Genomic DNA, 25,466 nt, shown 5'->3' with positions numbered 1-25,466 from the left:
TGATAAGGATGCTTGTGAAGCTACATGAGGTATGGGGCGGGATGCAATTATTCCACGACTTTACCTTATGATGTATAGCAGATATGGGAATGGGATGATACCATGAAACAGATAAGCTGCCAATTAGCTGCCCGCTTGATACTCGGAGCCAACATTTTGTCAAATTTTGATGAAATGCTGTCCTTTGTGAGAACTTTGCTCATTATAATGTCATTATAATACCAAAACACACCTCCACCCCAAAGGCTACCCGCCTCCAAGGTGCGACCACTCCTTCTTGAGTCTGCGCCCTGAATTTCTCATAAACTATACCTTTAATTGTGAAGCGAGAGAATTTTACACCAATAATAAAAGTATGTATGACTAAAGTCACTCATACTCCACCTTGAAGATAACAAATAGTATAAAAATAGCCCAAGAGAGGGGGATACCCGGGGAAGACACCATCATAAAGAATTCCATCACTGACTTCTGGGATCAGTCGACGGGCTGAGCCTCTCTTCCCCCCCATAGGGACGCCTTTGGGTAAGACTTCGATTATACCAAGTGCTTTCTCGGGAAACTTAGAAATTTCTCTAGAGAATCTCTATCCTACATTTATAGCCAGGTTGTATCGTTTATAACTTTGTTGTGCGTTTTGCATACTTTCATTCGCATGTGCTTTGCAGACAGTGTATTTATCACCGGCAATCCTAAGAACCTATATATCTGTTGTTTACATAAACTGCACTTTTTAAGTAGCTAGTCGTTTCAGCTTCTCACTGAACGCAACCAAAGACTCGAGAGAGGCCGTGCTAGTTCATGAGCACTAGACTGAAGGTGCAGTCCACTATTAGTGTATCCAAATCGTAGTAGTTTAATACATATTAAACGCGATTGGACTGATAGTACTGAATTGGGCATCACTCAGAATTTAAACCTAGCCGCACCTAGCCTCCCACCTCGGTGAGGAGTGTTAGAACGCAAGGGGGTTTATTTTCTGCCAAAACCGCTTTGCCCCTTTCACACAACACCTAGTAAAAAGTTTGTCCCCATCTTTCTTACAAGCCTCTTTTGAGTTGTGAAAGGCCGCAATAAGGTCTCCCCGAACCCTTCTCTTCTCCAGGCTGAACAACCCCAAATCTCTCAGCGTGTCCTCATAGTAGAGGTGGTCCATCCTCCTGATCATTTTTGTGGTCCTCCTCTGGACCCACTCCAAGTTGTCCATCTTTTTCCTGTACAGAGTACTCCAGGGCTGGATGCAGTACTCCAGGTGGCATCTCACAAGACCTGCTGGCCATGCTTCTTTTGATGCAACCCAGGATACAGCTGGCTTTCTGGGCTGCAAGTGCACATTGCCAGCTCATGTTGAGTTTCTCATCAACGAACACCCCCAAGTCCTTCTCGGCAGGGCTGCTCTCAATCCCTTCATCCCTCAGCCTATATTGATACTAGGGGCTGCCCCAACCCAGGTGCAGAACCCTGTACTTGGCTTTGTTGAACCTCATGAGGTTCACATGGGCCCACTTCTAAAGCTTGTCTAGATCCCTTTGGAGGGCATCCCATGCCTCAGAAGTGTCAACTACACCTCTCAGCTTGGTATCATCCACAAACTTGCTGAGGGTGCACTTGATCCTGCTGTCTATGTCACTGATGAAGATACTGACCAGTACCAGTCCCCATACGGACCCCTGAGGGACACCACTTGTCAGCAATCTCTATCTGAACATTGAACCATTGACCACTACCCTCTGCATGTGACAAACTAACCAAATCCTTATCCACTGAACAGTCCACCCATCAGATCCATCTCTCTCCAATTTAAAAAGAAGGAAGTTGTGGGGAACAGTGTCAAAGGCCTTAGAGAAGTCCAGACAGAGGACACCTGTAGCTCATTCCTTGTCCACTGATGTAGTCACTCCATCATAGAATAATAGTTCTGTTCCAGCGCACACCCCACAGCTTAAATCTGAATTTCTGAATGACGTTAATTACACTCCAGTCATACTCTTACGTCTGTGGGGCTTTCTGAGCAGCTAACAAACCTGTCCCTCAGATGGTGCTGCAGCTGAATAATCCAAACTGTACACACAGATGTTGCTGAACAGAGCATCACTGGAAGCAGCAGAATTAACAACAAAGAAAGAACATAATTTTAAAGAAACAAAACAGAAACCAAACATCTAGAAGTATGAGAGTGGTAAAGATTATGTGTTAGTTATGTTTGTCAAAACACGAGAGAAAACCCTCAAAATGAAGGAGGAAATAATAAAAATTATCTCATGGCTATGATGCCTCAGGGTCTAAGAACTGGTGTTATCTAGTCATTTAAAATACCTCTGCGCTTCAGAGCAAAGATAATAATGCCCTACCACTTCTTGGGAATGCAGTGAATATAATTCCAGAAACATTTGCATTAAATGCTCAGATATTAAAAAAGGAGAAAAGAAAAGGAGTAGACAATAGCAGGGAGATCTTCTTCAGGCTGACCACTCTACAGATCCAGAGGTACCAAATGATTTCTACAATCCCCTCCTCCCTACAGGCAAAGACCGTACAAACAGAAGTTGAGATGGACTCAGATGAGTTAAGAATCAGCCTTAAATCTCTACCTCATGCATATCAGGAAGAATGACACGAATCAAGGAGGATGACATGACAAGTCACAGACTTCCACCTTCCATCCCCAAATACAGGCAGACACTTTTCATTTAGCTTTGCAGGATCGAGAGTGCACGTCAGCATTCTGTAACGTACAAGCTACAGTAGACACTTCAATCATCACCAACACCCTGTCAAAACCATATAAAACAAGGCGTGCAGGATCAGCACAACCCATGTTAGCTTTTTATACCTCCAGCATCCTGGAAAACTCTATCAGTCATAGTGGAAATGAGGGAATTAACTGCCTAGATTTCAAACAGCAGTTGAAACTGCTGTCTAGAAGTCCTAATTTCACTGATATCAGACAACCTGACTATTCCATTCATGTAACCGCAGAGGATGTTAGTTTATGGAAATGTAAATATCTTGATACAAAAAGGACTGAAAAGCATTTATCACTGCAAAGATACATTCTTCATATGCCTGTAATAAAAAAAAAAAAAAAAGCCAAATCACAAAACCAGTCTCAAAACCCTTTCACCATTCAATCAGCCTCTCCTTTGATCATCTCTAGTCATGTCTGGACATGGCTTACCATGCATTTTAATGAGCCTGAACTGCATGGGTAAAATTATCTGTTTCTTTCTCTCAAAGCAGCATACTCTCTTATCTTGGTATTTTGAATTTATTTTTTTTATAGAGGGATTGCTTTTTCAAAAATTACGCAACACTTCAATTCTGCAAAATTTACAAGAAACCACACTTAAGACAAAGTATTATCCCAATATATTCCACCAAAGGTATAGGCTATTCTCTATCCTGCTCTTCCTCAACACTCATGCTTGCACACTTCTACATATGCACAAGAGGAAATTCCATCTGTCCAGTGGCCAACAGTGTGTGGAGAAAAGTATGCTCCTGGAAAAGAAACTGCAGTATGAAGGTGAAGGTGGAATATATCAGACTGGTCATAACGAAAGAGTGTGGCTTCAGTTGATACATATGTAACACCAGCACTTGTGATGATTCCCTCTTCTCAGGCACTACAGCAATTTTAAGAGGATTTCCAGGTTTTATCAGCCTGTGAGGTCACAGAGCATTAACTGCTTTCCCAAACTCAACAGCATGTTTTCCAGTGTACTTGACAACAGAACTATAGCAATCAGACTACAACTTCTCAAATATGACAAGAATTCCTTCCAGATGGTTATGGATGTACTTTGGGATCCCACAGACATGTCTTTAATAGCCTTTTTATTGCGTGAAAATTTTAGGCCCCTTTCTGGTCACTGTTTATCAAATTGCAAATTTGCCTTCCCGGCCAAGCAGCATCATGTCATCTCCCATCCAAAACCTCTCTTGGAGCAATACCTCTCTCAATTCCTTCATGGTACACGTTCTGGCTGTAAGCCACACTAACTTTTTGCTAGGTAGCCCTGAGGCTCTAAACTCCCATTGGCTTTGCTCTGCTGAAGTGTTATTGTGCTCAAGCTGCTAACTGCAAACCACCTCCTCTTTTCTACCCCCAAGAGGGCCTTGCTGATCTCTCCTAGCAGCAGGTCCTGATGCGCAGACAAAACAGCTTCCATCACTCCTGGCATAGAGGACAAGCCACGCTTTTGCTCCATGACAGCAGCTTTCTTACTGCTAGGAAAGAATTTTGCAGGCCCAGGTCGTTCCCTCCCACAGTCTGCAAAGCTGTCAGTCAGTAGAGTGCCCTGTGGATACAAGCACCTAACTGCTCTCACACAAGCTCAGAAAGTCATATTGCGCATCAAAGCCAGACATCACAACATATACCCAAGACAACACAGTATCACATGCATAGTGACATTGTTATCACAAAACCACAAGGAACAGTTACCAGGCATTGAAAAACACACTAGTGTTTGAAAGTAGGGTTACCAAGAGATCAAGGCAAGGACACATTTATGTTGGTGTCATTCCAACATCAGGCTCTTCAGTACCTCCCACTTCCCGGCACTATGCTCTAACCAAGTGCTTCCAAGACCTAAGAAAACTGGTGTCCTAAGAGTAGGTGGAATCGCTTCCTCAGAGCTGCTCAGGACTACACTCACTACATTGGCTCTGGGACCACGCTGCACATTAACAACAGAGCATCTCATCTCATAGCAGAGGACGGAGTCACTGGGAGAGCTGATCAGTTTGTGTCTGTATCATGCCACGAGCTGGCCTTCTACCCCAACATACAGGGGAACCGCTCTCCTGTCTAACGCCAAGAGAGTATTTTGCTGAATAGCACTTCAGATCAGGAGCACTGGCCATCCCTTTTGTTCTAACAACTAACACATCTTGTGGTTCAATATTACAAACTAACCAAAACTAGCACAAGGGAAAGGGTTGCCGAGTCTCAAAAATAGCAGTTTGGTGACATTCTTCAGTTTTCCACAGCTGCAAGGTACTGCCTCTACAAACCTACACATGTAGTTTTCTTCTGAAATGGTTAGTGGCAAGCAAAAGGAACAACATGATGTCTGAAAAACAAAAGGACAGAAGATTTCTACCTATGGGGGTGTGGTGGTGGTGTGGGTCTCTTGCTTATTCATTCCTATTTACTACTATGGTTCCAAAATGTTCATTCTAAAATATTTTTTAGAACTTGCAGCTCCAAAGTTATCACTTCAATAGTATTCAAGAATAAGTCGATACCAAAGCAAGGTGGTTTCCCTAAGGGATCACCAACTTTCATTGCAAAGCAATTCAGCCTGCACAGCATTAAAAACATGTTGCGTCGTGTACAGCAGAAATAATGAAGCCCTCAAAAAAGGCCACCACAGGGACAGCAGTGCCCTTCCAATACACACCTCCTTCTTCTGCATTCCTCACTTTAAGCTTTGAGAGTCTCAAAGTATTTCTTCTGCTAGAATTGTGTGGAAGGCTGATATGTGCAGTGCTGGTTTCCGTTCTGCATCTATTTTTATCAAGGTGCGATAAAATTATGCAGGTGCAATAAAACGATGCAGATGCAACATAATGCTGCAGCGTTGGCACAGAGCAAGGTTGAGAATTTCTATCTCAAGAATCTAGACGCAGGATTGTTTCTCTGGCAACTCATGGAAGGACCATCTGAAATTGGTCACTGTGCTATATAAAGACTGCAGAATTTCTGAATGTGGAATAACAGCAGCAGAATCACCTCTGGAAATACCTCCCCTGCAAGAAGTGAGCCGCTGACATCCCATCAGACCAAACTTTCAAAAGGAAGTAAAGGACAACTGGCAGGCTAACCTGGCAGTTTCTCCATGTCTGCAAGAACTGATTGGCAACAGACTACAGACAGTAGGCACATTTTGGACAATAAATGGACTTCGAATTCAAGATGTTTTAAACGGTTTCCTATTAAATCAGATTAAGCCAATTATGAAGCCATACTGCAGAAGTCTGAATTTTACAGGCAGATAGAGACAACTGAGCCTCAGGACATTTACAGTCATTACTAATAGATATATCACTGACTGACAAGCAAAGCCTCTAGGTCAACAGGTACAGTCACTACAGTGACTAATGATTACTGTTAGCAGGTAATTTGCATGTACTTCAAACTCTGTGGTATGACAGCATGGAAAGAGACCAGTCTGTCCATTTTCAAGTATATTTCAGTACCTGTCTAGAGTTATTTTCATATATATGACGTGGATCGGTTATTCAAATTTTAACCACTTCCTTGGCTTGGAGTGAGTTCCTAACACCGCATGAGGAGTACTCAACTCACCTAGTCTCTACGCAGCCTCAAGCAGAGCTCCATGCCATCCTTCCTCCAACTTCTGTTTTAGATATGGCATATTTGTTGTAAGTATTACAAACTTCCACTGTTTTTTCTTTTTAATTGAAAAATGTGGAAAAAAATTTCTACAGAGCTCCTCTCACCACACTTTCCTCTCATTTCACTGTTTCATCTTTCAAAGAAGACATAGGGAATGTGCTTAAAAGCTTGGACCAGTTCTCTATTATGTTATTACCTACAACAGTTAACAGAAACCAAAATTTGACTATATGGTAAACAAAAATCTGCCCCAAAAGTAATGCCAGGTTTTGGTTTCAAAAGGGATCTATACCATATCACTTGTCTTTAAGAGCTGTATGGCAAAAATGTTCACAAATCAGCCAGTGAAGACTTAAACATTTTAGGCTTCAAAACTAAGTAATGTGTGCAGCATATCAAATTACAGTAAAAATAAACATTATGAGAGTACATCACAGTGGAAAATATTTCTAGAATACTTTTATTCTCTGCTTTAAAAAGCAGTAAAGCAGTTCAAGAAATTTCCAGGTCATTCCTATGACTTTAAAGATGTCACAAAAACATTTTTTCAAAAAAAACACCACCCCAACAAATAATTAAAAAAAAACACAAAAAAACCCTTTTTGCTGTCTCCAGATCCCACATTCCCGTGTTACAGCACCACTCCACAATTACTGTCATTTGCAAACTGAAATTCATATTACCTCCTCAAATGTTTAGAAAGCCTAACCTACTAACTTCAAAATTTAACATTGAACAGTACATAGGAAATACAACCCAGAAGGCCAAAAGATTTAATAAAACTAGCACAGCAACTGTTTTGGGAGGATTTTTATGAGAGTTCAGGGAGAGGAGACCAACAAAATGGCATTTAAAATGATTCAGATGAGCTCTCTCCCACAAATGAAAAAAAAAGACAGTGTTCAGACTACAAACAGGAAATAACTGTCACAAGAACTGTCCTTGATTTCCTAAAATGCACCTTACACATAAAGAATGAAGGGGGGGGGGTAAAAAAAAAAAAGAAAAAAAAGAAAAACACAGCACTACAGCAAAGAACTATTTCTGGTAAGCTCTTAAAATTCTATTATCCATCCCTCTGAGTTGGAATATGTGGAACATGCTGTAGGGAGAAGGGGCTGCTGTTCTTGCTTTACTTGATCCAAAAATATATACAAATAAATCTTTCTTCTGAACAACATTGAGTAGCACAAGCCTCAAATCAAATTGCCATATTCCACATAACTTTTTTGAACACATATACAAGAATGCAGTCTTCTCCTGGGAACTTCTGAAAATGTACTTAAAACCAAACCTTTATATCAGCAAATTAAGTTTTACACCTATGCTACTTCAGAAGTCGTACAAAACATCACTGTAACAACACAGGCTTCACCTTTCTGATTCTGCATCAGTGTGCAGCAAGTAAAACTGCAATGCCTTTAGTGCCAGCCCAAAAAAAACCCCATGGGATCATAAATTCACATCCCCATATCCCTCTTGGGTGGCAAATCAACAGTAAAGATCCTCCAGGAGGCCCACGTTCACAGATGACAGCTGTGCAGCTCCTGCAGTTCTCAGCTGGACCCTCATTCACACCTTTGCAACCCCATTAAGACAGTAATAGGCTTATACAGATGTAACTGGCTGTAGCTCAATAAAATACTGATGATGATTCACAAGCAGGAGCAGAAACAAAATCTTCTCCTCTGCTGTGGCTCTACATGGCTCAAAAAACTTAAAGCACTTCAAAAGCTGAAGTTGCTATAGAGCATTTAACTTCACAAGAGATCAGACCTGATGAGTAAGTGGCTGCTTTTACTTAATCACTCCTCAAAACTCAGTTCTACACCACAAAAATGTTATACGTGCAATGAAATTCTTTCTCATTTTCCATTTGCTGAAGTCCCAATGGAAACCACGCTCCTTTTGACCTGTCACAAGTCTTAATATGGGAGGATATGGGAAATAGCTGAGGAAAATGTGTTTTGTATGGTAAAATAAATGCTCCTAGAAAGAGTTAAAAGAACAGCATGGACATAATAACTTCAGAGCAGACAAACTACTTTTGGAGGAGAAAGACAAAGATTAATTTATTTCACCTTGAGGAACTCATGCTTTATTGTAGGTGTTCATGAATGCTAATCAGATTATTTTAAGAGATGAAACAGCAGGTTTTCTTCATTTTAAACGAAAAGGAGTAACTTGGGAAAGAAATGGAGCCAAATGATTCCTTAACTCATCCACCTCAGCCCTTCTCATGACCTTCCTGTTTCAGGATAACAAATTAAGTTTCATCTTTCAACATAACCTTAAGGTCAAGGTACTTTGTACTTATCTCAGAAAGCAAAGGTGGGAATAAATTTTAAAGAAAAATGGTTGCTTGAGCATCCCTGAATATGGCAGCTGTCGCACTGAGATACAGGGAAAAGAGGCGTCCTCTGACATACACTCCTCCCATGTCTTTTATAAAACCTTATGAATCTGAGAAGAGGTTCTACAGTGGATCATCCAGAAGTAAAGAAACTATTCAGAGACCAGAAAGGTCCAAATTTAATTGCTAACTCTTCTACAAAAATTTTGCTGTACTTTGAGAGGACCATGTCATGCCTCTGCACAAGTCCCTCCCAATCACAGAAGAAATACTAATACTTCCTTTTCTACAATATTCACTGTCTGGTCTCACTAGACGATACACTTACACCAGATTTGACCATTAACCAGTACGTACAACAGCTATCACTCAGGTCTGAGTAGGTAGCTTTGGGAGTTCCAGTGCAGCAGCGTCAAAGGAGGTGCCCTCACATCGGTGGAGTGCCAGCCCAACTACACGCTGCCACTGCCTCCCATGATGCTGAAAACTGTCCCCTTCCTCTCTCCCCACTCCTCTCCTAAGACACGCATGTTCTCACTCACAGTGGAGGTTCAACTCATGGTGCACCACACTATCCCAACAGCTAACACAGAAGAGGGTAGATAGAGCATGCTGGCGGGGACGAGTGCAAGGAGAGGACTGATACAAGTCTCGATCATTGTTTCAGCTGTTCCGAGTCCCCAGGGGCTGTTTTGCCACAAGCAACTGCCACCCTGCAGCTGCCCCAAGTGCCCCAACCCAGCCATCTCGCACCATGCAGCACAACAAATGAGAACTCGCCACACCACTATCCTCCCCACTGAAACACAGGAATATTGGTAAGTTTAAAAACTATTGCCTTCTTTAATGTAGAAGCCAAACAGCAAACTAAATTCCCACTGTCCATTTTATTTTTCACGTGGCTGCATATGCTCACGTGAGCACGCAGCATCATACAAAGCTAAATGTTTTGTAAAAGCATTTAAAAGCTCTTTAATGCTCACTTTCAGAGCAACAACAACAAATAATTACGAGAAGCTTTCCAGATCATTTTTCTACAAGATCCATCCGTTTCATTGAGGGTTTCATGAAACAGACCAATAGAGTTGTTAGAAAGTAGCTATTTTAAGCTTTCTGTCTTGATCTGATTCAGGGATGTAATAATGTCAGGGGAAGAAAAAAAAAAGAGCGCTGAAGGCAGAGAAAATGGAAGAACACCGGCTGGATTTTGATTTCTGTATTCAACAATTTGGTATAGGAATTTAAACAGCTTAAATATAGTTTCAGGCAAAATTAAGTATTTGATTTTTTATTTTTATAAAAAATCAGATATAAATTATTTCTTGGGCATGTAATTGTTGCTCACTCATATTATATATTCAGGTTACATTTAATGAAAATATATGAGTGTCAACACTTTTTGGCAATTTCCAGATATAAAACTTAATACTGAACACCAGCAAGTGGCTACGAGTTACAAGCTATCTGTGACACTGATTTTTTTTTCCATTTAACTCAGTGCCATAGGATGAAGTTTAATCCATGCCAGTTATACTTCTCATCGCTGCTCTTGATAACACACATGTAATCGGCTGACAACACAACATCTTGTAAATGTGGCACCCTCACAAGCTTTCCAAGAGAACAGATTACACTACCAAAAAGGTGTTGTTAATAATACTCATTTACCTTCCTGCCAACTCAGAGTTTCAGGTACGGTGAGCTGAACTGGATTTTCCTAAAAAACCAGCACTGCCTATAAAAAAATTGAAACCATTAAAAAAAAAACGTACAAGCTCGGCCTCTTTTTACTTGCCACCTTCTTTTTCAAGGCTTCAGAGTGAATCCTTTCAATCCCCTCACCAGGCTGAAAAGGTCAGTAACACTTATGTCTGCACAGCATCTGACACTCATGCAATCCCCATGCTCCTCAGTCAAGGCTTTATGGAAACTTCACCCCAATCTTTTTTTTTGAGAAACTATGATCTTTATATCAGCTGAAACCTTCTGCCTGAGAACGAGGATGCTCAGAATTTCAAATTAGCTCTCTGTATGAAGGACTTTTTTCCAATCCTGCCTACAAGCATTAAATTCCTCTATGTTTTTGTAAATGTCTAAAGGCAGGAACGGATCACAAAATAAACCAACACACCATGCACTACTCAAGCAGAGAGAAAACATCAGCCAGCACACATCCTGTACTGGTCATAAAAAAGAACTAGAGCACTCAAAGGCAGTAAATGCGAATTCTCCACCGGGACCCCCATTCCACATAGGCAGCCACTGAAACTGCTGTCATTATTGTGTACTCGAGTCTTGCAGACTTATTTTTTTCCCACTTTGGTATCAGCAGCATCAGTAAAGTAAAAAGGTTTAGCAAAAAAATTCTTCTATTAATAATCACCATCTCTAGTAGTCAAGCTCAAATTCATGCTCTTCTACATTTTTTAATGTACTATTTTCACTTCCTTTATCATTTTTATTAGAAGCTACTAAAACTCAGTGTTCTAAGTACTACCACTAAGTTCTACTAACAAGTAGAAGCTACTCACACTTAGCGTTTCCTTCTAGTCTCCTTCCAATACTTTCACCACTTCATTCCCCATTACTATCACAAAGGACACCAAACCAAAGAAAAACATGCTCTAAAATTATGTCAGACGCATGAGTATCTTAAACCTCTCAGTAGCTGTGCTCAGCCATTTACATTATCATCATCTTCTCTCTTTCCTTGCAGATCTGCTGCTTATATATATATATAATAAAATAGTACAAACTTTCCCCCCCACAAAGAAGTTGCAAGTTTTCAGATTACCCAAACAGCAGGTACAAAGTTGATGGGAAACGCGTACATAGCTGCCTGAAATTGGAAAAACCTCTCCATCCCCATCCTCTCTGAGGACTATCAGTAAAATATGGACAGCTTCACCTGCTGCCACCACATACTTCTATTCACAGGATGGTACTGTTTATTTCGAAAAGATCTTCACCATTTAGCTGGCAAAAGGTTCCCTTTAGATTACTACCGTATGCGACAATTGCTATAAGCAGAACTTCAACAAAAACAACAGCCTAAGGAGCAGCTGTGCAAGTCGAAGGCCATGAGGGAGATGAGCCAGCACATTAGAGAGAGAGATGATACCACAGGAAAATCCCATCCATTCACCCTGGTAAGGCTTCGATGCTGCTAATGCTTCTGAATATGAGCAAAAGTAGTTGCACTAAAATAATTCCTCTCCTCCCACATATGGGAGTACTCTGAGCTAACGGAACAGGAAATGCTAATTACTTACATACCCTAAAACCCAACACATATGCTTGTCCCTGTTAACCCAGTTCAAGCTTGAACAGTAACTAATAACTAAAACATTTGCTGTTCAATATACCAACAGCCCTCTACAGCTATAGCTACATACAGCACAAAGATTTAGAGTGAATCAAACTTTTTTAATTTCCATTCTGGGGAAAAATCAACCATTCTGGCAGAGCTTCAAATACACTTCAGGATAAAAGAACCCAAGAAAAATCCCTAGGAATTTTGACATTTTGCAGCATAATCTGGGGAGGCGGCTTTACATTAAGCAGTATCAACAATTTCCACTCCATTTCTTCAAAAACCATCTGAAAAGCCTGCTCCCAGCTTCCTCCATCATAGGACAGAAAAACTCAGCATTGTTGGGAGCCTCTGCCCCCGGGAAGGGGAAACAAAAGCCTTGAGGGTCCTGGTTCCAAAGACCATAAAAACACCGAGGGCCGTGTCCATAGCACAGTTTGCATGGCAGGACATCCATGTGTCTGGAGATATGGTTCAGCAGGTTATGCAGATTAAAACCTTTGTACATAGCTTTTTGATTCCACAAAATTGACAATTTGAAAAAGAGCACTTCCTCCCCCACAAAGTGATTTGTTCTGGCTGTATAAAATAAAAGACCCAATTAGAATGCCAATTGGAAAATGCTAGTTTTTACCAAGCATTCCCTACCAGGAAGATAAACTCCATAGAATATACTGATTTTGCTTATAATTCATTAAACAAACATCCCAAAAGTGATTTCACTGAGAAAAAAAAAGTATGCTTACTTAAATCATACTGAAAAATGCACAAATGAGGGATTCTCATCCCATCTCTTCCCTAACACAACAGTATATATAAAAAAATTACAATATTTCTTCAGAAACACATAGCAAGTGACAAAGTTATTGCTCCGTTTTTCAGTGCCGCATGAAGCCATCACAGAAGGACTCCTAAATATCAGTTTAACTTTAAATTACACTGAAGCAGATTAATGCATCCAAGCAATTCTTTCCTCTGCCATGCTATGTTTAAGAGGTGGTAGGCACAGATGCACTTTATTATGTCATTTAACAAGGTGGTAGTTCTCTAGGAGTCCTTAATCCTCACAATACCAAGTAAGAAATCTGATCAAAATTAAAAGGTTTTTTTAATCCATGGGGCATCGATAACTCATTAGTAACTCATTTTGAAGACTACTTTCCCTATGGAGCAGAACCTCAGTAACTCACACCTGTGAGATACCCGTCTTGCAGTTTAATTTTCTGCCTTGAAAATAAAGGCAGAAAAAAAATGTTTTTCTGTATCAGAAACATCCTTCAATTATTATTTATTATGATAACTTTACCATAATAGCAAGTGTAACATGGTATTTTTTAATCAACTAAAGATATTCTGATCTCATAAAAATAACTACCTTTCTGAAAAGTACCAAAAAATATGGTATTTTTTAATCAACTAATGATTTTGTGATCTCATAAAAATAACTACCTTTCTGACAAGTACCAAAGAAATCATTCTTCTCAATGAATTTGGGAGTAGGAGAAAGACGACAGTGAGAATGATGTTGTATGTGGGTGCACATCTAAAACATTACTGTATTAGAAATAAGGCCTAAAATCCTCCTGAAGAAGAAACAGTCCTACTAATGTACTATATGTGATTTTATGTTCTCCTAAGTGGATGTGCATCTTGGGTACTCAACTCTCCTCGCATCTGACATCACTAAGCATACTACTACCTATCAGGTAAGCAAAAAATAACCATATGTTTTAGAATAACCTTAATTTCTGAAGTCACCTGAAACTTCTGATGTAACAGAAAATAGTCTGAGCTATGATCACAGGAAGCAAACGAAAATTTCAATAGAAGATACGTTCCTAAGCAGACAGTCAGAGCAACACAGAATTATACATCTATACATCATTACCTTGAATCTCTGTACGAAGTCTCAAAATATGGATTACCTTACATTTTTTCCATAAAACACAACTTCAGAACAGTAGCTGGTCAATTAAAACATATTTCGGACTGCAGAGACATATTTAATTTTCTTCAATTTTCCCTTTGCAATATGTTTTGATTGTCAAGTTTTGGATGCAGAAGAAAACATCAACAATGGAAGTTTACTCGCTTACCTCCAAAAATGAAAAGCGAACAGAGGACTGCATGGACTGCAGGGGCTTGTTGGGGTTGGGCTCAGGCTCCTTGGGGTGAGACTGCAAGTTAAAATAATGCCATCTCCAGTGAACAGAAGGTTTAGCAAGAGTTGCATGTTTTAGCGTAGGAGTTACGAAAGGAGTTTTCGGTTAGAACCAAAATATTACCGTCCTTGTGAATGAAGTGATTGACAGTAGCCACACAGTTTTTGACTTGAGATGAAATTGATTTAAATAAAAACAAATATGAAATCTGGTGCTCGTGCATATACTTGACTATGTTAGACTCCCACCAGGAACAATACCTGTGTACAAAGTCCACAGAAAGGGGGGCAAAAATGGTTACTTGTTTCATACTTCTAAATATTCTGTATGAAACAGGATATGTACCTGGGACATTTTTTTCTTTTAAAAAACCTCAGTATTTTTTTAAAGTTTTTGATATGCAAATCAGATGTATTAAAAACAAAAGGAAAACTAAAATTGATGATGAGCTTTCATCAGCAATAAGAAAATCGGAATAAAGATTTCCAATCTGAGAGACTAAAATTTGGGCACTTACTAAAAACTGGAAGTGCTCTAGCTAGATAGTGTCAATTTCCATTTGATTTCACTATGAAACATTCCTTCACAAATATCAAGTTCTTTATCTACATAATCAAATACAGACATAAACAACCCATCCAAAAAAAACACACTTGAGCATTTGGCTTCAAAGGGGTCTTCAAGTGGTTGCCTCCAGTGCATCTCCATTCAAAAGGTCTCTCAATAAAACATTAGACCACTAACAGATTTCACAGATACTCTTTTAAAATACACTCATGCAGTCACAAGCGCTTGTCCACATAAAACTTCCTAGAAAGCTTTTTTTTTTTTTGCAACATGTTTAATAGCATGCCGCTTGTTGCAATTAGCTGAATTTACCTGTCCAAAAATACTACGTGGCTCTGCCTTCTGTGCAGACCAAGCTAAGGCAGAATCTTACGTGGAACTTTTTCCAGATCACCTTCATTAAGATTGCTAAGCACAGCTAGCTCCAACCCTAAACTCTTGTTTTCAGTTGCATGACACTTTGCCAGATTTTAAAACCTTCTCATCAAAACCTTTCAAGGTGGATGCCTGATGCATTTTTGTCTGAACCGTTGCAGCAGGAATAGTCCTACTGCTTCTAAACCAGATTAGGGATGACTTTTTTTTGACATTCAGCATTCTTGCAACCTGTCCTTCTTGAGACGCTTTGCAGAGGACATAAGTTTGGCAAGGAAATGCACGTCACGTCAAGCGTGGGCCTGCTGTTAACTTTCTGACAAGGCTACTGTGCTAGGGCAAGCTTCTCTGGCTGCTGGCTGTGCCTGCATGATCCCTGAACTAGGTGCGCAGAAGAACAAGCTGCCAGCACAGCGCAGCAGCTGGATATGAGCAAGCTTCATTTCAGTTGCAGACTAGCTGTGCTAGCACAACAGTATGCCTGAGCTAATAAATTCCATTAAAAGCCAACAGCTCAATATATCACTCTGAAAATGGCTAACCTGAACCCAGGCTCATATCAGTCAGCCCACACAGGCCTGTGGAGGAAGAGGTAGATAAACTAACTCAGATTTCTGCTGTTTCACTGGCACACTCTCTGTTGCGCTGCACTGTCCTGCTGCAACGTGCACTGGAAAGGTCTTTGTGTATGATCAGTACAGGCTTGTAAAAAGTTTTTTCGTACTTCTGAACTCTATCTGCGCTGTCTCTTATTCTCCACTGCAGGTCTGCTGCAGCAGAGCCAGCAGTTCGTCCCCATTTGTTTGCTTGTGCATCCCCATTTAGCTTGTCTGTCAGTGTGGTCCCCGCTGGGAAGCTCTCCTGTGCTGTGCTGTCAGTGCTCACACTGCTGTTCCAGGGGCTGCACAGCAAGGGAAGAGACAAAGACAGGTGATGCAGGCAACAACCAACCTCTATCAGGGTCAGAAGCAGGAATGGGAGCTAACAATAACCAAAAGAGAATCCAGCTGGAGAACTGGCACAAGATGGCTGAAAGACACGGGGCCGTGGCAGAGATGGAGCATGGGGACCGCTATGGAGTCATGACTGGGGGCAAGGAACATACTAAAGCCAGTAGTGAAAAGGAGAGGGGGAAAAAACAGGTCTGGCACTGAATGAGAAGACTATATCAACTTCACACTCCGATGAGATTCCTAAATTATTTTGCTGTGAACAAATTCTAGTGACACCCAGTGGCAAAGCACATCTCCCTCCCTCTAGTGGATGGCACATATACAGCAGGCGGAAGTCCTACACCTGATAGTAGTTACTCATATTCTTCCCCATTTTCATTACTGTAACACATCAGAGTCTCAGTGATGGAGCAGACTCTCGGGGTATTCAATATCAGATGTGCTTGATGTGCTTGTACTATGGATCTATAAATTACCACCGAGTGATGACACTGGAGTGTCAATCCAGTTCCTCTACAGAACTTGCTTTTCAGCTTTGCTTTTTTAAGACCTCCAAATTACATGCAAAAACCTGTTAAAACAAATTATCGCAGTGCATATGCACGAGGCTGACAGGCATCCTTAATTCTTACATTTACTAAATTTAGAATGCTTCATTTTGGATCCTTAATATTCTTTGAAAGAGCTTTCTGCAAGTAATGAATATAAAGTAGACAGACTGTACTAATTTCTCAGAAAGACAACGTAATTCTAGTCCCAACATTCAAACTTTTATTGAAAGAAAATTCATGAGACTCAGTGTGTGAAGAATGCTTCAAGGACTAAGTTGGATTTTTTTCCCCCTAGATATGTTCTTTTATAGATGATTGAAAACAAGAATTTGGGAGACATGACTTAAGTCTGCAATGACTCAACTCTGACAAATCATGAGAGAACGACTCTGTGGGAATCATTAAGTGCCAGCAACCAAAATATGATACTGTCTTTTCTCTACAAGTAAATTAAGCTTAGAAAGTAGCAAATGTGATGGCAAAAGAAAGTCTAATATATGAAAAAATTAAATATATCCAGACAATATTTTGGGAAAAACAACCATCAATGCTGAATTTAAAATATAATTATTAATTTTATCAGTATTAAACATTGTCAAAATATGTCAAAGCAAGTGTAATTATGTCAGGTTACCAAGTAAAAGGAGGAAGCAGTAAATGATTACCTCATATTACAAAAACACACACATATGTTGAAAAAACAGTAACATGAATCATTTTTTGTCCTTTGCAGTTAGTGATGTTATTCTCATATGATGATTACATAATTCAGTGAAGATTGATTTAAAAATATTTTAATTGCCAGATCTCAAAAGGAGTATAATTATCAATTATTCATGGAAACCATTTTAATGAGCTCCCTCATAAGACCCCTCCTCCAAAACTCCTGACAAATTAGCAATGCTATTTTTTCCAGAAAAATATCTAGAGCTTAGTCTGGTCAAAGCTAACACCCACTGCTCTCAGTAGAAGACACCAGACTGAAATGCAGAAATTCTGACATTTCACAAACGTAGTTCTGGGGAACACAATATAACATCTACACTTGTTCCTTGGAAAAAAGTGCTCTGTCACCTTGATGTGATTGTTACAATAAATTATTTGCTATGCTGCACACTTACCTATAGCCCTCTCTTTAAAACATGGCAGATGTCAGAGATAATACCTTTCATAGCTAAATAACTTTACCGCAGGCATCTGCAGCATTCAGGTTTTTTTTTCCTTCAGCAAGAATGGGGAAGTCCCAGGGAATACTAAAGGATCTGACGTAACCATATTTATTTACCTAGATAAAATTAGCAAGTTCTCATGGTGACTATAACATGAATATATATATGCCTGACATGTCAATGAAGACCATAGGTAAGTACGTGTAGAAATAAATATTTGGCTTTGATTAACAAATCTTGGGTAAACATATGCTGGCATTTATGAATAAAAGACTATACTTACTATCACTATACATTAAAATTACGTATTTTCATATAGTTATTCTCTAAATAGCTGAAAGCACGCAAATGAGTTAATCAGTTTTAAGCGAGTACCAAGTAAACATACTGCTAAATTAGGTAAACATACTTACTGCAGAGACTACCAGGAATCCTCCAGAATGTCAATACAGTTCATTAGTGTAGTTACGTATGTAAAATACAGCTCATTCATGATGGATTTTCACAAATAGTATTTCTATGATGCTTTAATCTCTCACGGTGCTCTCTATTATTCAACAGAGATAGAGGCCTTTCTAAAAGGCAGCACTGGGACAAACAAACAGTAACAGAGAGCTGGAGAGAAAGACAGACACCATGGCCTACTGACAGATTCTCCCCCTACAAGCTGACAGGATGCTCCATGCACTGAGATTCAATAACTTTAAATATGCAGAAATGCTTTCTTTCCAAATGTACTGCAATATCCCAGCTCCAGGCTCGCACATTTGCTGAAACCAACTGCAATGCCTTTAAAACGTGTTCCTTCAACCTGGAGCTGCAGTGCTCCCAGACTGTCGGCACAAACGTTATGTTAAACAGCTCCTGGTTGCACGAAAGCCGGCATCATGCAGAAACCATTAAAATATTAAAGACAGACAATACTTACTCCAAGGTCAGCCCTGGAATTTGTAGCCTTTCCCGCTGGGCTTTCATTGCTGTTATGTGTTACCACACTCTATTGTAACCATGACACACATTCACTGGCAGCATTCTGGTGATGACAGAGAGCCAAAATGAACCACTATAAAGGAATGGACTAACGATCTCTTGGGGGCGGGGGGAGGACCGCAAGTTTGGGTCCTTCCACCTCTAGCTGTCATGAAGAGCTGCCGGCTGCCTCTCTCACGTTAGCAGCAGCGCACGCCGCGCCGGTTTTGTGAAGCAAACGGCGCCTTCAGTTGTGCACGTCAAGTAATTCATCCCCCGATATTCTGCAGCGGCAGCCGCCGCGCCGACACACACACACACACACACACACACACACACACGCGCGCGCTGCACCTCGGAGGAAGGAGAGGTCCCCCTCGCTACGCCAGCCCACAGCGCAAAAAAAGCCTGCATGCTTAAGACAGTTCCTCTCGGTAAATGTCAAACGTTCACCACCCCCTCTGATCCTGCCGAATAGGATTTAGCCATCTTGTTTAAGTCACATTATCCCTTTCCTTGGTAAATAGACAGGCAGTTTCTGCAGTAACAGAAGAGCAAACCACTGAATGAAAAACAGGCTCTTCTCCTTTAACAGGGAAAATTAATTGCCAAGGCATTTGAAGAATAAATGTATTCTTGTAACGCTAAGGTTAATACAAAAGGAAAAGTTATCATTCTGTTCCATCACGATTGCACTTGAATTTTAAAGGGAAATAATCTAGAATTTTCATTAAGGGTGAGAGCCAGACCTAGAAATTCCAGAAAAGCGTATCAAATTCAGGTTTAAAGGTAACTTCACTTAAAAGTAAAGCGGTATACAGCAGTTTATAAAGACAATTTTAGCTCAGTGCTGCTGTGTAGGATACTGTTTTTAATTTAATTATAGTCCTTTTTTCACGTACTCTCTCTTAGTCTGAGGTTATCCTTTTAATAAATAAATATTGTGAATTGTTCCATGAGGATTAGCATTTTTTTAATGCACTATAAAACAACATCAAAAGCAAAGGCACTCTGCAAGTACTTATTTTTAGTAATTTCAGAGCTAGAATATTTTATCTCACCCGCATAGTTTTCCTGTGCGATTCTTAATTTGTACCTCTAGCACAATACGATAATGTCAACCACATGATTTCATTTTTTGCCAGAGCTCTGTCCCTGCTCTGGGCATGGACAACTTCTACAGACTAGTCAAAGCACAGGACCAAAAGAAGCTGCTACTTTTGGGGTCCCTGGCTCATTTTTGGAAGAAATTAGTGAGTTCACAGGTACAGAGCCACGGATTTCAGAGACAGAGGGAAACCTCCTCATTAGGAAAACTGATGAACTGGATTTGGTAAACTAGATTGCTCTTTCAACCACACAGTAGAAAATAATCATTAAATTCTCCTTTCTTTCTCCTACATATTTATATTGGAAATTACAATATTTATATTGGAAAGTATTTTAAATTTAAGTAATGTATTACCTGGAGCCTTCATTTACAGATATTGAAAACAAAACCAAAGTATACACAGAACTATTAATTTGCATTTCTAAAACATAACAGACATCTGGATCCTGATGACCAAGTTGAGGCCCCAGCAATCATTACTAAGCCAAATATCCTGTAACTAATCTTTCTAAGGAAGTTCGAAATTCTCCTACCTCCTGAAAGAGAAAGGACTGGATCTAAGGGATTAAATTCAAGATCACAAACTGCAATGGGTGAATTCACAGATTTGCAAGGGCACACAGACTTGTTAGGTACAAAACTCCAATTCAAAATATGTTCTTCAAATTTTACTCAGAACACAGCAAAATGTGAATTTTCTTAAGATATTCTAAAACTTGAAAAAAAAATAGTACAGGAATCAACTATCTAACAATTAAACAGCTCCAACACTGAAACTGTCAGGTGAAACTGTCCATGCCTACAGGTTTTTTCATGATTGAGTTTGGAGATAACTATTTAGGAAAAGAAATTTAATAAGAGAGAAGCAGAGTGTGAGGTATGACTACAGTCACAGGTTCCTGGTTCTTCCCTAGCTGCCAAAAACAGGCAGCTCCCTATTCCCATTGCTCAGCACCTCTCAAACCAAGCTCTGTTCCCTTAAAATTCCTCTGATAAAACCTCTTTTGTACATAAGACTTCTTCAGGCACTGAAAAGCCCTACTTCTGATGGAGACAGAAAATTTCAACAGGTAAATTGTCACTTGCGCACACCACACACGTACATCTTTATGTAAGCATTATAAAACGTTCAAAGGGCTTAACTTTGTGCATACTAACCTTTAATTTGGTAGTTCATCCTATTATCTATGTACATATAGGCACACACATGTAACACCAAAGTGTTTAATTTTTGTTGTATAAAGCTGTTAAATTTTCACTGAAGGCACAGAGAGTAGGAGGCCCCTAGGAAGACAGCTCACTCGCTGAATCAGGACAGTACCACAATTACTTCCACACACAAACCAGCAAAAGGACTAGCTTGGAAGAAGGTGGGCTTCCTTCAAAAGCACAATACAAATTTTACATGTTACTCCCATAAAGTTAATTTTAATACCGGAGAGAATGGAAGAAACAAGTCCACAATCAAGGTGGGTTTTTTTCCACTGTTCTTGAAGCAGTGCAATGACAAAACGCATGTGAAAGAATAGTCTGTCACTGAACACCGCTTTCGTGTGAAACATTCCAATTAGGCAGTAGGTGCATTTTACCTGCAGAAGACAAGACTGCTAACTTGTCTTGTGGTAAAGGAGAATGAGTTGGACTGGCAACTGGACACAGCAGCTTAAACATAAGCAACTGCATGTAAGGGCTATTTTGAGACCATGGTAAATCAACCTCTTCCCTGAGCTAACTGATGCAGGCACTTCACGTCACATTGATGGTAAATTATTCTAAGCTGAGACTGAGCTATAGGTTGACTTTGAAAATTCTTCTTCTATGCATTTTGCCCGATCCAGACTGAAGTTTGGCGAATTTTGATTTACTGAAAAATACGGTCTTAAAGTTTTTGCAGGAGTAAATGGAAACTGTTTCACATATCTGGAGAGAAAAAACCAGCAGCAATTCAATTAGATGAAGCCTTGCAAGTAAAAGGTGACTTCAGTTTGATCAAAGGAATTGTTTGCTCTCAATTTCAGACCACTTAGATATCATCCCACCAACATATAGTTGAGGAAACAAGTGTAAGTTAAAAAGGAGGCGCATTGTACCCCAAATGATAAATCTCATTCATCCACTTACATAACTGTAGTTTATTCCTAAGATAAATAACATTCATTATACTTGCAAAGGCTACAGTAAGGTCAGAGTCTCAAAAGTAGTGATTTAATAATTTCCTTCATCTTTGGCATTATCCCTAAAACAGGTGTCATGAGTGCTACATTACTGAGAAAACCAATTCCATTAGTTTTAACACAGCATTATTACCATAAAAGATTAAATTACTATAAAAGATAAATCTTTTATTACCATAAAAGATAAATAATTAAATTATTAATTAAATAATAATTAAATTATTAATTAAATAAAAAGTTTAAATTTATCACTTACGAGATTTTAAGTTGAAATCTGCCGTACCTGTGAGCTAAAATGCTTCACGGTACACCTCGGGGCTCTATTGTATTATGGCTACTGGGAGAAATTCCACTCTTTCCTGATAAAAAGTAGATTTGTTTCACCAGCAGTATGACAGAGACCAGAAAAATTCACTCTTGGTACTAGATATAACAGAAGGTTTTGATACATAAAACTAAAAAAAAAAACCCAAACAAACCAACACCACACACACCCCCCCCAAACCAGCAGCTATTTCAGGTTTGTACATCACATTCTTCTGACACTATGAACTAAGTATCAGACAAAGCAAAAGATAAGTAATGCTATACACAGCTGAGGAAGGCAACAAAACAAGGAAAATGTTATTCCGTGAGAAGTACCAGCTATATGAAGCAGGACTTTAACTTCCTGAAGAACGCCCTTGAACATCATCTGTTTGTTTCCCCAGCCTCAAGCCATGCCGATCATGACAGAACACGCCCCGGTTTGGGGTGAGACAGAGCAGACTTCTGCCCAGTGAGAGGCCTTGCTCACGCTAGTTGCCATGGCAACCGGGGTCAGCTGACCTGGGTGTTTACCCTGTGGAGGGTCAGGTGACCCCAACTGACCAATCGGGTGTTCCATCCCATCTGCCATACTCAGTAGAAAAGCTGAGGGAGCAAAGGCAACAGGTTGGCTCCTCTCCAAGGACTCTTCTTCAGTGGCTCCCTTTTGTCAACACCTGACATCTGAGGAGGACCCCGTCAGCCTTTTGATCCCGGTCAGTGTGTTCCAGTTCCCATCTATCACCAAGTCCAGTCTGGAACTTCCCCAGTGTCTGCCACTGACATCTCCCTGGAAGCTTGATACGGTTTTGTATATATTTATATATGGTTTCTATTTTATAATTTTTTTAGTTATGAATATTTTATTATTAACATTTCATTAAAGTAGTTTAGCTTTTTCTAAATTCATAAATCTCTTTATCTCTCTTTTTCCTCTTTTTCGAGCGAGAGGTGGGGGAGAGCATCTGTTGTCTAGTCATTGGCCAACCCGGCCCAAAACGTGACACAGGGCCAAGCAAGTATCCTCTGTTCTGGCTTATGCCCCTTTTAATATCACATAATCTGCAATTTAAAGTGTTCTTTTTATCTACATTAACCTGAAAATACTGACAAATTTTGCCTATATTGACACAACTTCTATAGAGAAAATTTCTCACCTGGAAAGAATCTCAAGCAAAAAGTCACAAACAGCACTGAAAGACTTTCAAGAATTGTGTTTCTTTGCAAATATATACCCTGGTCTCCTCTGAGACAGTTCTATAGATGAAAGCCAAATTTAAAAAGTTAAATATAAGAATACATGGCTCAAGTTAATAATTTAAATCCTTACTGGGTTCTCTCTGGTTTAGCAATCTCAGATATCTGCTTAAAACTAAGCAAAACCAGCAAAGCACAATGGAATGTTTTATTTCCTTGAAACACAAACCTGAAAGACTTTTCTTCCATACCACAGTTAAGCATTTTAATATTATATACTTTCAAGGCCCCCTTCTTCTGTAGCTGTTGACTATGCTTGCCTTTTTCCTTAAATGATGGTAACACACAGTAATACCATTACAGTGCAGGTGCCTCTGGCTTGCCTTAGTCTTTTAACATTTAACAGCAATTACGCTGAAATAATAAGCAAGTCAGTGCATCCTTTGGTTCTGCATGCACTCTTAGCTAATATTTTCCAAAGATACTCAAGAGTTAGTACTCAGCTCTCAAAGAACAATTGCAATGGACACCTTCTTTCTGTGACAGTCCTTAAACCAAACACCATTTAATCTGAATTTCTATCATCTAATCTGCTTAGCACACCAGTTCAGACATTTATGCAGTTCCAGCAAACACATCTGTTTACTAATGCTCATGTAGACATAGAGCATTCATTTTTTCCCTTTCAAACAGGAATTCTCTTCTGAAATCATAACACAAAAAAATATGCCTTGCTTTAAAACTACTCATCAGACTCCAGTAAATACAAGACTAAAGAATACCAAAAATTGTAATACCATCATAAAGCGACTTATGATTTATCCCTGATTTTCTGTTGGTCAGGCTTCTTAATCTGCAAGTTAAGGACAACACCTACCTATCTTAAGGGGATGTTATGAGATTTAGCTATATACCATGCTTTGGAGATAATCAGCAGCGAAAAGGCCTGAATTTGCTAATACTTTTTTAACAGATTTCAAATTTTAGCATGGAATAAACAATTTCAGATTCGTTTAGTATATTTTATCTTGACTTATTTTTCCAATTATTAGATTGAAAAACTCTTACAACATGGTTTTGAACATGGAAATTGTGGTGCCTTCATCATCCTTGCACTCACAGTTCCTACTTGGTCTCTGGTCCCGTCTTCCTCATGAGTACACCTTAGAGACAGAATTAATTTTGTTCACTGCAGCCTTCCGACTGCAGTCTGTAATTCCACAAGCGACAGGCCTAAAAACAGCTTCCAAAAGTCCCAATGACAGAAACAAATGCTTTTGTCCACACTTTCTGTGTAAGTCGAATTTCTGTTTTCTTATGCTTAAAAAGAAAAGCTGAAACTTTTATTTGCCAGTTTTCAAGAGCGCATTGAATTCTATACCTGTGACCATCTATGCGGTGCGCATCCGCCATGAGGGTTTATCAGACAAGCTCCTGTGATTAGTAGTTCCAAACTAAAATCATAGTCCCAATAAGGTAATCTCTAAGTGAAATGCACCTGTGTCACAATTACTATCAACACTCATCTGTGAAAGTCAGCTGCATACACTAAGTGACTAGGTACTCAGGTCACTGCATAAGAGTTACAAATTTGTAACTGAGAAGTGTTATTCAGGGATGGTTTTTTTTCCTCAGTTTAAGTGTTGTACTGCACAACCAGTAAGGATGAGAAAACACTAGCAATGTATGTGTATATATACGTATGTATAAACATGCATATGTATATACACAAACTATTTTTTTAGCAGCACTGTCTCCAGCATGTGATAACTTTGCATCCTCTCATATCAATGGGAAAAGTAAGATCTCAGGATGTCCTGTTAAATAAACAGCAGTTCACCATGCTGCCACAGCAGCCCTCTAAACGGATCAGCTTCTAGTACCCCTGCCTGTTCAACT

General features: G+C 39.6%; 1 protein-coding gene across 6 annotated transcripts in view; it reads right to left on the bottom strand.

The window, feature by feature from the left end:
- Positions 1-25,466, bottom strand: part of MAST4 (microtubule associated serine/threonine kinase family member 4) — a 298,871-nt gene that overhangs the window by 118,424 nt on the left and 154,981 nt on the right. Inside the window, exon 1 of one of the 6 annotated variants that reach the window (XM_074568794.1) lies at positions 18,739-19,166. The exons of 4 other annotated variants lie outside the window; for them this stretch is intronic. In XM_074568794.1, the coding sequence (XP_074424895.1) occupies positions 18,739-18,785 (47 nt within the window). In that variant the 5' untranslated portion in view covers positions 18,786-19,166. Of the gene's footprint in view, positions 1-13,921; positions 13,952-18,738; positions 19,167-25,466 lie in introns of those variants that run through there. One more of the 6 variants, XM_074568795.1, reaches the window with a different exon arrangement.

This window comes from Larus michahellis, chromosome Z, assembly GCF_964199755.1.
Source record: "Larus michahellis chromosome Z, bLarMic1.1, whole genome shotgun sequence".
Lineage (NCBI taxonomy): Eukaryota > Metazoa > Chordata > Aves > Charadriiformes > Laridae > Larus > Larus michahellis.
This window is presented reverse-complemented; position numbering and strand designations above follow the sequence as displayed.